The sequence below is a fragment of the Erigeron canadensis genome, chromosome 4 (genome assembly GCF_010389155.1).
Source record: "Erigeron canadensis isolate Cc75 chromosome 4, C_canadensis_v1, whole genome shotgun sequence".
Taxonomy (NCBI): Eukaryota; Viridiplantae; Streptophyta; class Magnoliopsida; order Asterales; family Asteraceae; genus Erigeron; species Erigeron canadensis.
In genome coordinates, this window is record NC_057764.1 from 20,173,930 (window position 1) to 20,190,094 (window position 16,165).

The following is a 16,165-nucleotide window of genomic DNA, read 5'->3' on the forward strand; positions in this document are numbered from 1 at the left end:
TGAACATATTTTTCGACTAGCTTTCCGACAGTTATAAATATGACTAAGTTTAACTATTATAAATTCATTAGTTCATTTTTTACGTATTTTCTGATTACTTGGCATTTCTACAAGACAACTAGTATTCCTTCGAACGCGAACTCTCGCACCAGATCCCTAAACATTAAATGCACTAGAACCCGAATGAACATAATCTCGCTTTATTAATATTTTAACCACCCCAAACTTCTTACCAGGCCCAACTACCGCAGACTGTTAGCGACTCTGGTATCGGGTCAACGGGTAATGAAAGGGTCATTTTGTCGAGCCATTTTGACCCAAATAAAAATAGGGTATGGTAATTTCACAAAAGATCATCTTTGGGTTGACGGGTCATTATCAAATCAGCCCAAGTAACTTTGTGTCAACCCACTCGGAACCAAATCAGCTAAGTAAGCCAAATCATTTTTCACTAACCATTTTGACTCAAATCCATAGGATATTATTTGTGTTATCTAGTTCGGATTGATAAGTCATGCTCGAGTCAACGTAAGTAACTTTGAACCAAATCAGCCGAGTCGGCCAAATCATTTTTCACCAACCATTTTGACTCAAATCCATAAGATATTATTTGTGTTATCTAGTTCGGATTGATAAGTCATGCTCGAGTCAGCGTAAGTAACTTTATCCCAACCTTTGCTTACTCAAATCAAACAGTATAGAAGTATATCATGCTATATATTTTAGTCCCTCCTTCCACCACTTTTATTAAGACTTCCAATGGAGGGGGACTCTCATAAATAGACGAAGTCATTAAGACATTGATACTAATCTTACTGCATAATAAAATTTTGAAGATAAATACACTTCACATGATGCCATATTAGACGTATAGCTTTTCAATAACGCAGGTTCACCAACTAAACAGATAATAGCAATCATGTGTAAGACAAAATCAAAGAAGCATCGGGGATAAACCTGTCAATATGACAAAATCAAAGAAGCATCAGGGATGAACCAGTCAAACACACATACATATGACCTGATCTCTTGACCAAGTAGCAGCAACGTGAACCTAATAGCAGCCTCAAATACAGCCATTAACCTAAATAGCAATCATAAAACACTTCAATTTGAAAATACAGTGGTAGCGTTTTCTTTACCTGCCTGGCCATTTGGGTTGCTCCAAGCCTGGGTGACAAAGATGCTGCCAAGGTCACACAGAATGTAGCAGAATTCACACGCACCCTGAATTGAGCAACACCAGATCATCTGGTTATACATGTTTCATTAAATATTTATTGGAAAAAAAAAAAGTTGAACAAAAGCAAGTGATCAAATTCTACGGATTTAATTCTTTCATTCCATTAAAAATAGACTACAACGACATGATCCATAAATAAATAATAGATAACTTCTAGTAGACATGATCCATAGACTCGACACCACTAACTAACCATCCACTAAAACACGACATGAACTAACTAAAAACTACAAAATAATCTGACAGCTAATTAAACAAGTAAATAATACTACTGAAGCATTAGTCAACGTCAACTTCTTCCTCTTCACCTTCATCCAAAACATCATCAGCTACTTCATGGATCCTCGCCTCTTTCTTCAATCCCCCTTCCCAACTATGAGTACCTACGGCAGAATATATGCACTAGTATGTAAGAAGTTCCGTATAAGCACCATACCAAATTTCCAAAAATTTTTTAAATAACATTCCTTATCTTGCGTGGCAACTGACTGTGGGCCAAAATTTTAAAGGGAAGTGGGTATGTGTATCTAATGGGGTGGGGCGAAGAGAGCGATAATATAGATTCGGGACAAAATAGTTATTAGTAAGAAAATCAGGAAATGTGTAGGTTTATCATGAAAAGAAACATGGTTGATATTTGAAGGAGACAAACAAGTGGGTGGGTAACATCTCAAAATGGCTAAAAACAGAGAGGTCGTTTGGGTTGACCCAGCAACATTTTTGGTCAAAACAGTTATTCTTTTCAAAAAGATTATTAAGACGTCACTTTTAACACATTTGACCCATTTCCATTGTAATTGGATTTCTTAATTTACCAATTAGACCATTATTGATAATCATAACCCGAACTGATCCACATTTCATATAATAAGGTTAAAGTCATTGCCTACGGCTGCTACCCTAACAATACAATGTTCAGCCAACATCTATTGTGGTGAACATAACCTAAATAATAAGCCACCCTTAATAGTAAACTACAGCTCGTAACCGATTCTAATCTTAGCAGGTATATAAACGGGAAAACACAAGGAGAAGCCAAGTAAACTTGCAGCCATCAAAAAATGACTATATACATACCTGGTCGAGGCATATCTCAAGAATTACGAATTTCTGCTCTTCTGCAATGGTTAAACTCGAATCTGACGCAAGTGCCTGACCTTGATCAAAATTGTCGAGTAAAAGTCAGTCACTCTAATACATATTTCTTGCAGGAATACATGCAGAAAATGTTGAATCTTGGAGTAATTGAGACACCAATACAGATTCTGGAAATACAAATTAGCAGTCAGAGTTGTTACTCACAATTAAATTGCGAAACAGTTGGGCATAAGTTTCAGATGGATTTATACATCAAGAATTAGTCTAGTTCCAGATAGAAATGGCAATTTCGACCCTCTAAATTGGTTGAGTTGGGCTATTAATTATCTCTAAATGGATTAAGGTAAAAGACTGATTAACTATTCAAGACACCAATATAGATGCAGGAAATAGAATTTAGCTGCCAGAGGATTCTCGCATTTATTGTGAAACAGTTTAGCATAAATTGGTCATCTGACTAAACTGGTAATTTCAACCCACTTATATATATATATCTAACTAAATCGGTGGAGTAGTAAACTGGATTGATCAACTACAGAAATGGATTGATCAACTAAATTGGGTGTTTAAAGTCATCAGATGCATAAAACCTTCTACTTTGCTTTATTGGAAAAGTTTAGATTAGTATTGTAAAAATTTATACATATCTAGTAAAATAAAAAAATCTAATAAAAAAGAAAAGAAAAGAAACAATATAAACTTCCCTGTAAAAGAGTCTTTGGGCATGAATCGAATGGACATTAAAGTCCGCAATTTTTTTTGCCACTCATCTTTTTCATAAGTGGGTGGTGTTATGTTGTTGATTCTTTTTCCTTTTCTCCTTTTTTATTAGGAGCTGTGTTTGTTGATTTACCCCTAGCTGTTGCTGCTGCTCCTCTGGTAAAATAGTATTATACCAACATGAACCACAGTCACATCCTACAAACTTCAATAACTGTACATATGGTCAGAGTTCAAAAACATTTAACATAAAAACCTTGCATGAACAAATCCTTACTTTCAAAGCGAGTTGAACAGCGAGTTGACCAAATCCTGTCTCGATCTCCTTGTCATACAGCCCACAGAACAGCGAGTTGAACACACTAATCCTTATTTTCAAAGCCATAAGATCCGGGATCCAGTCCAATCCAATGATAATGTTCTATAAACTCATAAATGACCACATAGTTATAGTAACACCGGCTGGCCCATTTTGCTACCTCTAACCTACATATAAATGTATCCCTGGAATACCCTTCTACCATGTAAAGATAATCAGTAAGCAAAGAATTGCTAAGGATGACATGGGGGTAACCAAGTAATATATATAGCTGTAAGGAAATATTATCATTACTACAAGAAACGTTGTGATGACAGATTATTTTATGATGCACATCATACACATTAACTGGGCAATATAAAGTAAAAGGACAGGAGGTTAGAATTTCCTATAAACGGCTATTTGTCATACTTGACACAAGTTCATTTATTTATTCAGCAGCTTCTATGATCAAACAAGTACAAGCAGAACACATAAGCTAGATGATACTTAATAACATGAAAACAAATATCACATGAACCCCAGCCTGAACAAATAATAAGCAAAAATTGATCTATAAACTCATAAATGAACACATAGATTCATTACCAGTCTAAGAAAAAAAATGAAGACTTTCACAGCCAAAATGGGTCTAAAACCTAACTCAAATAGTTCAACATTTCTACTGATGCATTTATACGATCCAGAATAAGTGAAAACATGTAACATAACTAATATATAAACAAACAAATTTTATAATTTAAGTTAGAACAATACATATATAGTTACATAATACCATAATATAATAAAAACTACATATATGGGAGAAGAACAAATCAAAGGAATCAGATTGGGTGCTTGTCTACCAACTCATTTATGAAATCATGCATGCTTAGTGCTTACTATGTTATTCTGTTAACGGCTCAACAAAGTTGAATATATTGGAGTGCATCTAAATCTACGTAAGTCCAAGCCTAAAGTAAAACATGGAAACCACACAAGGCTTGGTAACATGAGAGCATGCTAAGAAAAATATAGTCAAACCAAGATAACGACAAGCAAAAACTGATTTGTCATGCCCCATAAGAAAACAAATATCCTTAACAAACAAAACATATAAATAATGAACTTCACAAGGAAAACTGGGTCTACCAACTAAAACCAATTTTCAAAGATTTTACAAAGTCAAATATAATCCAAGATTAGAATACAACACATAAACGACGCATCACCATATGGCAAGAGAAATTACAGTGAGAACAAATAATTGCAAGCTGACTCATGGATACGAAAACACGGATAAGTAGAAAATTCTAATGGGCGTCACAAGCAAAAATATAAAGAAACATATAAATCAACTCAAATTGCACTATTCAGTGGCTCACAAAGTTTAATATATGAGGGTGCCATATCTAAAATAGGAACCAAACAGGATACAAAACTTAGGCAATCAACTAAGTAAAATAAATATATAATAATCTTGTTTTTGTTGTACTTGCTAAAATTGACTGTTACAGGATATTGAAAGATAAACTACAAATCAGAGGTATTAAGGAGTGTTTGTCTGATACAAGGGATTGTTTTAAATGGCCTTGCCAATCAGACTCGAAATGACCACAACACAAGTTTTGGTTACATAGTCAAACCATTGTTGCCGAACCAGACAATAGAAAAATAGACCAACATAAACAATTATGGCCTGCACACACCTAATCATGAAAGCATATAACATCAAGTAAAACGAGAAAAGTAGAATAAATTTAATGAGTTGTAAAGGCCAGAACCAGCCTATAAACTCCAAGAAGCATCTATCAACCAATTCTACAAACTTTTACACATGGGGTAGCAATCCCTCTTACCACTAAAGTCATGCATGACTTGAAAACATGTATTCAAAAGTACTGAAAGAGAAGATTAAAAGCATATGAAACACATGCTTAACAAAAACAAGTCTAAGAGGAGACACATGCTTGACAAAAACAAGTCTAAGGGTATATATGTGGTTAATTAACCTGGGATGATTGTTAATTTAAAAAGCAAAATTGTTGGTAAGTTGCTAGGGCAGATTTTATAAACGAAAGACATTACGTGCACGTTTAACTCAAGGTGTAATGTAATGACTACATGGATGAAATATAATGAAGCTTTTACCAGCCTTGACAAACAATAACTTAACCTAATATATTGAATGGTTCCACGAAGTCATATACATGTTATATGTGTTCAAATGAGCAGAACTAAATAATCATAAAATAAAACATAGAAGCTAAGCATTAATAAATAACATGAAAATATACCACTATGCATTATGATGGGAAAATAAAATTCCAAAAAGTTAAAAAAAATATAATGAGAACAAAGAATAACAATTAAGACTATCAACACATATATGAACACATAGATTACGAAAGTCTATCAACTGAAACTATTCAGTAGATCTATATCTATGAAAATATACCACTATGCATTATGAAGGAAAAACAAAATTCCCACAGGAAAAAAAAAAGAATAAGAATCAGAAGCAATACTAGTCTATCAACTCATAATTGAACACATAGATTACCATATATCAACTAAAAATATTCAATAGATCTACAAGTTATATCTATGATGCCTGTCTATGTGTTTGGATATGTAAAAAGAAATAATATCAAGAACAACGATAACTAGTCTATCAAAAAACACAAAGCATAGTCTATCAACCAAAGCTATACAATAGGTCTACAAGTTAAAACAAGAATTTGGTCCATCATAAACACGAATCTTAATAAGACAGATAAAGATTCGATGGAAATCACAACTAATAAAGGATATCACTAAAACCTAGTCTAATTAAACGATTCAACAAACTAAAAATTATGTTAGCCCATTTATGTGTTCCTACAAATTTAGTTCAAATCAAACACATAACAACCACGTAACAAGACTACAAACCAAAATGCATCAAATTGAAACTAACAATAAGTAAAAAACTAATCTATCAACTCTTTTACAAAAACACAAATGCTTACTAAGTTATTCTACTAATGGTTATTTAGCTCAAACCATGTTATTTAAAAACTAAAGATTGTTCCACAAAGTGGGGGTCAAAATGAAAACACATATTGTAACCAGATTGATAGATAAATTAAGCTTCACAACCAAAGACGAATCTATCAACTTAAACTAGCCTAGTAAGCGGTTATCCAAACTCACGTACATGGGTTGGGGAACATATATATGTATGTATAACCCTAGTATAAAAACAACCATAAAAGCTATAAGAGACACTCAAATAGAAAAATCCAACATAAACAATTATGGCCCGCACTCACCAAATCGAGAAAGCATATAACATCAAGTAACACGGGAAAAGTAGAATAAATTCAATGAGTTGTAAAACCTAGAATGAGTCTATAAACTCCAAGAAGCCTCTAATAACCGAGTCTACAAACTTTTACACATGGGGTAGCAGTCCCTCTTACCACTAAGGTCATGCATGACATGAAAACATGAGAAACAAGTACTGAAAGAGAAGATAATAAGTATCTGAAACACATGCTTGACAAAAACAAGTCTAAAAAGAGACATTACATGCGCATTTAACTCAAGGTGTAATGTAATGACTACACGGATGAAATATAATGATGCTTTTAACAGACTTGACACGCAATAACTTCAACTAATATATTCCAGGGTTCCACGAAGTTAAACCAAGAATTTGGTCCATCGTAAACACGAATCTTAACAGGATGGATAACGATTTGATGGAAATCACAATTAATAAAAGATATCTCAGATAAACCTAGTCTAATTAAACGATTCTACAAACAAAAAATTATGTTAGCACATTTATGTGTTCTCATAAACTAACTTCAAATAAAACACATAACAACCACATAACAAGACTACAAAGCAAAATGAATCAAATTGAAACCAACAATAACAAGCAAAAAACTAATCTATCGACTCATTTACGAACACAAATACTTACTAAGTTCAAGATTTTTGGGCAAACATAGAGCTTAATCCACCGATGTGAATACACTTTCCTTATTAAGCTGACAGGAACTCATGCATAATAAAAAAATTCACAGTTTCCAAAGCCTTAAAAGTTGCTCTAAACACCTGATTTATGGTAAATGAGTATATGTTTTCACTCTTCTGATCTAACCTGTCAGACTGTTGGGACCTGTGAACCTAGATTCATAAGGCAAGACTCATATGTGACCCTATGTGAACCTAACCATGTCTAAGAAGAGCTATAAGGTATATAAAGTTGAAGCTACATCCAACCAGTCCGACGAACGTCGATTTAATGGGCAGGACCCACATGTAACATCTATGACTTGCCAATAGTACTAACAGGCAATAAAAGATTGGAAATTATGAATCTAGGCACCAACAAATAAAACAAACTACCACTCAACCAAATCTACATTACCTTGTGCTCAATAAAACAAAGTATCTGGCCATCGGGCCAACCTAGACTCATACTTGATACACAAGTGAAAACGGAACCAATAAACCTTATAAGAGACCCAAATGGCATGAGCCTAGAGCTATTTTTTTTTAACAGTAGTGAGCCTAGAAATTAATACAGCAAAGTAGCATAAATCAACTTACTACAGACCTGGGTCGAAACTGAACAGGGCCAATCCATCAAGATAAAAACAATGAGGGCTCAGATCTGTAAAAAAAAATCAGTGCAAAATGAATAAAATGTGTTGAGTTATTTCTTATTTTATTTTTTTGGGGGGGATGGGGTGGGTGGGAAATGGGAATGAGGGGGGGGACGGGGGTTTTATGATGGGTGGGAGTTTTGGGAGGGGGGAGTTGGGAGTGGAGGTTCATGGTGGGTGGAAGTCTATTTTGACTTTTGACATACCTTTACCATCATAGTTCATGCATTTAAAACAATGCAGTCAGTGTTTAATGGTCTTTTCGATTTTGAAATACCTTTACCCTTGCAGCTGCTTACGTATATTTAAAGTTGGCCTCACAATTAAAAACTGGAGATAACTGGATGAGTTGTGTGCACTCTTCACAACCTGCATACACCAGAACAAAAGTAAGTTCCAAGCAAGTAGCAAGTAATATCTATTTAATATATATAAAAATTATGTACTGAAACATCCCTGGCTGTATAGATTGTGTGGCTTTGCTTGTAGCTCATGGTCACCGTCTTACTCTAGAATTTCCACTGAGGTTTGAGCTCAGAAGTAGAGCTGATTTTGTGACCTTTATAAGGTGGTGCTTGAGGAACAGTTTTAACATTCTTCTGTTTGGATGCACACTGAAGAGACCTCCCATCAGCAAAATCTTTGAGCGTACCCACAACCTTTATATCATTTTTTCTGCTTGGATCAAGGTTTCCTTGATTCTTTTTGGATACCGACTGAAGAAACCTCTCATCAACCAAATCTTTACGCGTACTCACAACCTTCATCTCCTTCTTCCTGCTTGGGTCGATGTTTCCTGGTTTTTTTTTGGATACTGACTGTAGAGACCTCTCACCAACCAAACCTTTACGGGTACTCACAACATTTATATGATTTTTCCTGCTTGAGTCGATGATCCCTGGCTTCTTTTTACTCTGTGCAACAGAAATTAATAGTGTCTCAGATCCCTGTGATTAGTCGCATTGGTCTAGCTTAGCAACATCACATAACACACACACACATTGATATATATAAAAAAAAATTTTAAAAATTGAGCTGACCTGGAGTTTCTCAGACCCGATCGACGTGCTGCTATATTTCTGAATAAGAGTTGGTTGTTCAAACCCTGACCGAACAGCTGGTATATGTCCTTGATCTGCATATATACAAAATAATACATATAAATATCAACATTTTTGCAATCAAATTATCCTCTACTCCCCAATTCACTGACCTACCTAGGACAACACCGGTAATGGTTCTTTGGGTACCCACTACTTGTTTATGTTGTTTCCGCACCAATCCAGTTACGGTTCTACGCTTCATAACAGAATTTAATTGTTTTTTCTGTCCCTGTAACCATACAAAAAAATCTAGCTTAGAAACAACACAATGAACATAAAATAATTCTATGAATGGAAAGATTGAAAAATATACCTTGTGTTTCTGAGAGTCAATCGGCTTGCCACCCTTAGGAACAATGCTATGAATGTTCACGGCATTTATTTCCTGTTTCCTAATCAAGTCAACTTCATGCAATTTCCTTGTACGCTCCATGACAGAAGTTAATTGCTTATCTTTACCCTGTGTACATACACATGAAGTATAGCTTAGAGACAACAAACTGTACATGTAACGAATAACTTAAAACAAAGTAACAAAACTGACCTGTCGATTCTCACACCCAATCAACTTCCCATCCTGAGTAAGAGCAGGTTGAAGAAACCCTGATTGAACAATAACTGATGCATCACCTGGAGCTGTAAATATGCAAAAGAAAACATTACAAGAGTTTTAAAACTGTACATATAAAATTGTCATGTATTGTACTATTAAATAAACCTACCTGGGGGAATATACGGCGACGCTCTATGAACACCCACAACCTTTTTATCTTGTTTACAACTCAAGCCAATATTTGTTGAATTCTCACTCTCACTTTCAATAGGCCCCGGCTTACTATTGCTCTCAAAAACGAGATTGGATTGTTTCCTTTCAAATAGATGGTTCGTACTTATCGAATAATTCTGCCCTTTGCTGAAGAAAGATTTTTGACTTTCTTTCTCAAAAACGATATTTGATCGTTTACTCTCATAAAGAGAAATCATCTGAGATACGTACCCCTTGCTGAAAAACGAAATTTGACTTCCTTTCTCGACAACATCTGTACTCCCAAAATTGTTAGCAGCTGCATGACAACCGGGTGCTGTTGTGGTCATTTCCTCAAGCTCGTTAGTATCTTCATTTCGAATTGGATTCATGATCATCCCATCAAGCACGCAGTGAATTGTGCTAGCAAACGTAGAACAAACATCCTGGAATATACACAAAGTGAGATATGAGTTATGGAAATAGAACTTTTGTGCAGATAATATATATATTTCAAAGGTTATGGTGTTTTCAATACTTTTGTTAAAAAAAATCTGTAAAAGTGGTATAACTATTGAAGACACCAGCCTATGCCATATCACCCATGATCGGCTTTACGATCACCTGCCCCAATTAGCACACAACCTCACACTGCAAGTGCATTTCATCATTTATCCTTTAACACACTCTCTCTTTCTCTGGCAGAGGCTGATGTTGCCAACACCGATATACCATTATTACAAAATTTTATATCAAAAATACTAGATACACCATAATTTTTCAGATATATACTGCCTATAATGTATATAAGCAAAAGGAGTAAAAATTGTCATGAATTGTGCTAGAAAGCGTAGAACAAACATCCTGAAATATACACAAAGTGAGATATGACGTATGGAAATAGAACTTTTTGTACAGATAATATATATATTGTCTATAGTGTATATACATAACCAAAAGGAGTAAAAGATCGTACATGCTGTCGAAGATGATGATAGGAAGAATCATCAGACGACGACGATAAGGATGATGATGATGATGATGAACCAGAAAAGAATTTTGAAGTGGCATGTAGTTTCTTGAACACAACTGACTTGCTAACCTCCTGAATGAGAGTTATCTGTTCACAGCCAATCAACTTTCTATCCCGAATAAGAGTAGGGCAGAGAAAGCCAGATTGAACACCACCTGATGCATCGCCTCGAGCTGTAAACATGCAAAACAAAGCATTGTAGGACTTTTAAAACTGTAAAAATGAATTTGTCATGTATTGAACAATTAGATAAACCTACCTGAGGCAATACATGGAGATGGTCTATGGGTACCCACGACCTTTTTATCAAGGAAAGGCGAAAAGAGCATTCTTTTCCCTTGATCAACAGCTATACGACTTCTCTTCTTAGCAACGGGAATCAAACCAACCAACACACTTACAAGAGTTCCAACGAACTGACTGCCACAATCCTCAGAAATGACACCTATCATTCCGAAAACCTAAAGAATTGACAAGGAACGTCGTCAAAATATATATATAGAACCAATGTCCTCAGAATGTACAAACTTGAACATTGATTCTCTCATTGTTTCATAAGAAAATTATTATGTTCGAGTTTTAACAATAATCACTTAAAGATTTTGAGTAAGAAAATCATGGGCTGTATTTTTCTTTAAAAAGAACCTGTTGACTCGAAATACATATCCTATATCTATATATATGATTCTTTTCATTATTATATATATTTAATGAAACATGAAACATAATTTATATACCCCTGCAAATCTGGTAATCAAAATCTTTAAAAAGAAATCATCTTTTAAAAAATTGTATTTATTTATATATATTATATATAAAGAGAAAGAATAGAAGAAACATAATTAATATAGATTATCAACAGTTATATATATATATATATAAACAAAAAGAATAAAGAATCACACAAAAAGAATAAAGAATCATACATTCTCTTCAAAAGATGAGTAATCTGACGATGCTGCTGATGATGATGATGATGGAGATGGAGATGATGATGATGATGATGGAGATGGAGATGATGATGATGATGATGATGATGATGGAGATGATGATGATGATGATGATGATGATGATGATGCTGACGATGCTGCTGCTGCTGCTGATGGAGATGATGATGATGGAGATGATGATGATGATGATGATGATGATGATGGAGATGATGATGATGGTGATGATGATGGTGATGATGATGATGATGATAAACCAGCAAAGAATTTCTTAATAGCATCCATAATGAAAAGAAAAGAAAAACAATAATAAAGAATATTATTGTGAAATTGAGAAAACTGAATCAAAGAAAAATATTATTATTGTAAGCAATGATTTTTGATCGTATGAATATGATTTCATTTGTGCGAAAAAGATAAACCCTTTTCTTATATATATACCTTTGCCGATTGATGGCGGCGGCGTTCGCGGGTTTTCATCGGGCCGAGTCGGGTTAATACCATCCGGAACATATCCCATATGAAATTTAATCGGGTCGGGTTATTTTTTTGTTTCTTAATTCTTTGTTTGGAGTACTTTATTTATTTATTTTATAACTGTTTGAATTATTTATTCTGAATATGTTTGACAAAGAGCTTGTAGGAACTAAGAAGAAGCTCCTTTCTACAAAAAACTTTGTTTGGTGAAGAAGCTTCAAGCTTTTATTTTAAGAGAAAAAATTCATTTCATAGTATTACTAGTATTCAAACAGGCTGAAAGCTTTTACTTAACAAAATTATTTAGATATCTTTTTATACTTAAAAGATCATTTGTCATGCGCTGAATTTTTTTTCCGTCTTTTCTCTGAGCCAACACAACACGTTTATATAAACTCATAATAATAATAATTTTGGATAGTGTATTAGAAATCATGTAGCTACATATAAGTAAGATTATTTGAGGTTTTTTCATATCATGAATTTTATATTCCTATATGAATTAAGTTAGAACCTTTATATTTATTTGTCAGATCTCATATATATTTGGAGGGAAAAAATTACATGGTTTGTTATATATTTAACCAAAAAGTATTAATTTATTCTATACATACACACAAATCTTCATACAAGAATTTTTTTTTTATTAATGTCCATTTTTGTCATTTTGCATATTTATTAAAGCTTCTATCTATTTTTCCAAACACTTAAATTTATTTAAAAAAACTTATGCTACCTACTACCTGCTACCAGTCACCAGCTAGTTTCACCAAACATATCCTCTATTTATATAAAAACCAAAAAACTTATTTTAACATGTATTAACTATAGATCTTATCTATTATATTTATTTATTTTAGAACAGCTCGAATTATTTACTCTATCTATATAAAAACCAAAAATCTTACTCTAACATTTGTCTATTTATTTTATTTATTTATTATTACGTGGTATCTTCTAGCCTATTTACTGTTTGGAATCGGCCTATTACCTTTATGAATCGAGCCACAACCACCAGCTAGCCTAGCAAAAAAAATCTCACATGCCACCACAACGGTTAACCACAATTACTACTGCGTCCCATTACCACCACCATACCTCTTGCACGCACTGCCATTCTCAAATCCGCCATCAGATCCCACCACCAACATCACTCTGCCATCAAATCAAGCCTTAAAAATATCAACAACAAACGTAATCAGCATACTGCATCGAATCAGTTTTCAGAAAACGATGACTATCGTCATCTCCAACAACCACCACCATCTTGAAGCTTTGTTCCCTCTATATTGATTGTTGTTAATAGTGAAGTGAATGATCACGGATCAGTGATGGGGTGAAATAGTGGAACAAAAGAGATGGGGTTACTATATAGGAGTGACGGTGGTCGTTTCTTATAATTTTTTTTCTTTACTAATTTGACATATGTTTTTTGACTATCTTGATTATGTATATAAATGATTTTATATTTGTGGTAATTTGATTTAATTGAGAGTTGGATGAAATGATGGAAGGTTTTCATCTTTCAAAAAAATTTCCCAAATTACTTTAAAATCATTTTCCTAAATTTTATAATTGGATTGAGGAAGAAGATATGAAAGGACCAATGTACCCTTACATCAGATGTCCATGTGGGTTTTAAAATGACGTGGCATATCACGTTGGCAGTTAACGGGTGATTGATGATAAAAACTAACGATATTACATTTATTTGGAAAATTTTAGAAACATGAAATCCTTTTATTAGACGAGATGTAAATAAGTTCCCATTATTAGAAATTTAAGTAAAAAAGTTATTTTTTTATAGATTTTTTCTTATACGGAAACGTCCAATGCGAACTCGTCTAACACAATTCTTGTTTATTAGTTGCATTTATTTAATATATTCGGTTTTTCTTTTTTACTTTTCATAAAGTAGCATCTTTAGTGGTATTTTAACTTGTGAAACTTTCTATGAGTGTTCTAACTCTATAGTGTTCATTATAAATATTTTTTATGGACCATTTTGAAAATGATCAAGTCATCTATTTATACTAATTTGTAGAATTTTCTAGAGTGTTTTAACTCTATAATATTTTTTTATAGATATTTTTATGGCTTTTAATAGAATATAGGTCAAGGTTGTTCTAAATATATATATATATATATATATATAATTCTCTATCTCAATTTGATAATGTGGCATATCTCAGAGCTCGCCACATCATCTTTTTCCTACGTGGCGATCTCACGTCGTTAGTCTCTTAAACGTTAACATGTAAGCTAACACCTATACATACTTGACAAATCATCATCATAACTTTTATTAATTATGAATAAATAGCTTATTAAAAAGTCACAAGCATGATTGAAACCCACAACCTCAAATTTTTTATGTGAAACATAAACCACTTGATCTAATGAGATTTTTGTTTATATTTTGAAAAACATGATAGATATTCGGTCTAAAATCCCACAAAAAATTATTAAAAATATTATTTATATAATTAGATGACACTTAACATATATATAAAAGAGATATATGGTAATAGTTTCTTACCTAAAATATATATTAATGACATATTCCAAATTTATAAAAAAGTTTCCATATTTTAAAGATCTTTTTAATTCTTATTAAAAAATAATAATGATTCTTAATTTTTTTTAATATAATATCTTTTGAGATGTAAGTTTTTTTAATTTATATTTTCCAACATAAATATATTGCAAAAATATAAACTTTAGATTACTTGGAACATAAAAAAATGTTGTCTTAATTTAAGTTGAATTTATGTTTTTTTATACTCTATGTTTAATTCTTTGAGGGTGGACGTAATACATAAGGAGGCAAGGTGGTGATCGACCGGTGACCAGTTGGAACACCACCCTCCCTGTAGGTACCAAAGGGGTGGGTAGCAAAGTGGTGATGGTAGTGTAAATCTGGTTTCTTTCTCACCCTCTCACCTTTTTAGTTTTATCTTTTTCTTTGTTTTTTATCACTCTCAACCTCACTCAGTATGTATATTATGTATGTTAATATGAAAAGAGAGTAAATACGTACAAAAATATAGAAAACAAAGGTGAAACTTATTTCTCATTCAATGACTGAATAAGCCTTAAATAGGCAAAACTACATCTCATGTGATCCTAAAAATAAGGAAATAAATTACCAACTTTACCTAAGGAATTGGTCATGGGTATGACCCATAATGTCCATATTCTCAATTGCATATAATTCGGTCAACCCCATGACTTTATACCATTTATTTGAAGCAACACTAAAATCAACTCAAATACTAACTTAAATAAAACCAACTCAAACTAGATAATATGACTGAGTCAAGATTAATTCCTACATAGATGGTGAGAGAATGGTGAAATATTCATTGCTTGTAGAAGGGGTGATGGAGGATGAAAAAAAGTGAAGATTTATCTTGAGGTTTATAATTTTTCCTTCTAATAATGTTTATTACTTTGTCATTTGATATTTTACTTCATTACATAAAAAAATATCTTCGTTCTTCGATGATAGTTTTTTTTTTATTGAACATTTGTTGAACTATTTGATAGAAATTTATGTTATCTCGTGCAATGCACGGGGCTAAACCTAGTAAGTTTATAAGGTTCTATAATGGCTACGTAAGTTCTGGATTTTTCTTGAATATTTTAGCTCTTGCAAAATTAAGAAAAATATACAGACATGTATTCAACATGGGTCAAGCTTATTTGTTATTAATTGCAGTCCAGGTATACTCAAAGAGTTAGTTACTGTATGACCAAGGTTCTGTAACCATGACACTTGCATTGAAAAACATCTTTCATACAAATAAGCAAATAGAATTGCACAAATTTTTATGTTGG

General features: G+C 33.1%; 1 protein-coding gene and 1 long non-coding RNA gene across 3 annotated transcripts; both read right to left on the bottom strand.

Annotated features, from left to right (window-relative positions):
- Positions 1 to 856: 856 nt before the first annotated feature.
- LOC122598254 lies at positions 857 to 3,849 on the bottom strand. Of its 2 annotated transcripts, none has more exons than XR_006323565.1 (4): positions 3,339 to 3,849; positions 2,321 to 3,266; positions 1,143 to 1,626; positions 857 to 957 (listed from the first exon to the last, which is right to left on the bottom strand). It is a non-coding gene; the product is annotated as an uncharacterized LOC122598254 (long non-coding RNA). The 2 variants fall into 2 exon arrangements; XR_006323564.1 differs by having other exon boundaries at positions 2,321 to 3,275.
- A 4,323-nt stretch (positions 3,850 to 8,172) lies between these two features.
- On the bottom strand, positions 8,173 to 11,891 carry LOC122597983. Its single transcript, XM_043770586.1, has 9 exons — positions 11,828 to 11,891; positions 11,161 to 11,362; positions 10,845 to 11,074; positions 9,846 to 10,314; positions 9,668 to 9,759; positions 9,437 to 9,583; positions 9,238 to 9,352; positions 9,061 to 9,155; positions 8,173 to 8,967 (listed from the first exon to the last, which is right to left on the bottom strand). The coding sequence occupies exons 2-9, from the start codon at positions 11,351 to 11,353 to the stop codon at positions 8,530 to 8,532; spliced, it is 1,779 nt and encodes a 592-aa protein (XP_043626521.1). The 5' UTR covers positions 11,354 to 11,362; positions 11,828 to 11,891; the 3' UTR covers positions 8,173 to 8,529.
- Positions 11,892 to 16,165: the final 4,274 nt, after the last annotated feature.

What these genes read in the sequence shown, in the direction of transcription:
- LOC122597983 (XM_043770586.1), bottom strand. Translation starts at nt 11,353, where the DNA reads ATGATAGGTGTCATTTCTGAGGATTGTGGCAGTCAGTTCGTTGGAACT. An exon ending in ATCATCATCTTCGACAGCAT is followed by an intron (nt 10,315 to 10,844) that starts GTACGATCTTTT and finishes TGTATATTCCAG; the next exon opens with GATGTTTGTTCTACGTTTGC. An exon ending in GTCGCCGTATATTCCCCCAG is followed by an intron (nt 9,760 to 9,845) that starts GTAGGTTTATTT and finishes GCATATTTACAG; the next exon opens with CTCCAGGTGATGCATCAGTT.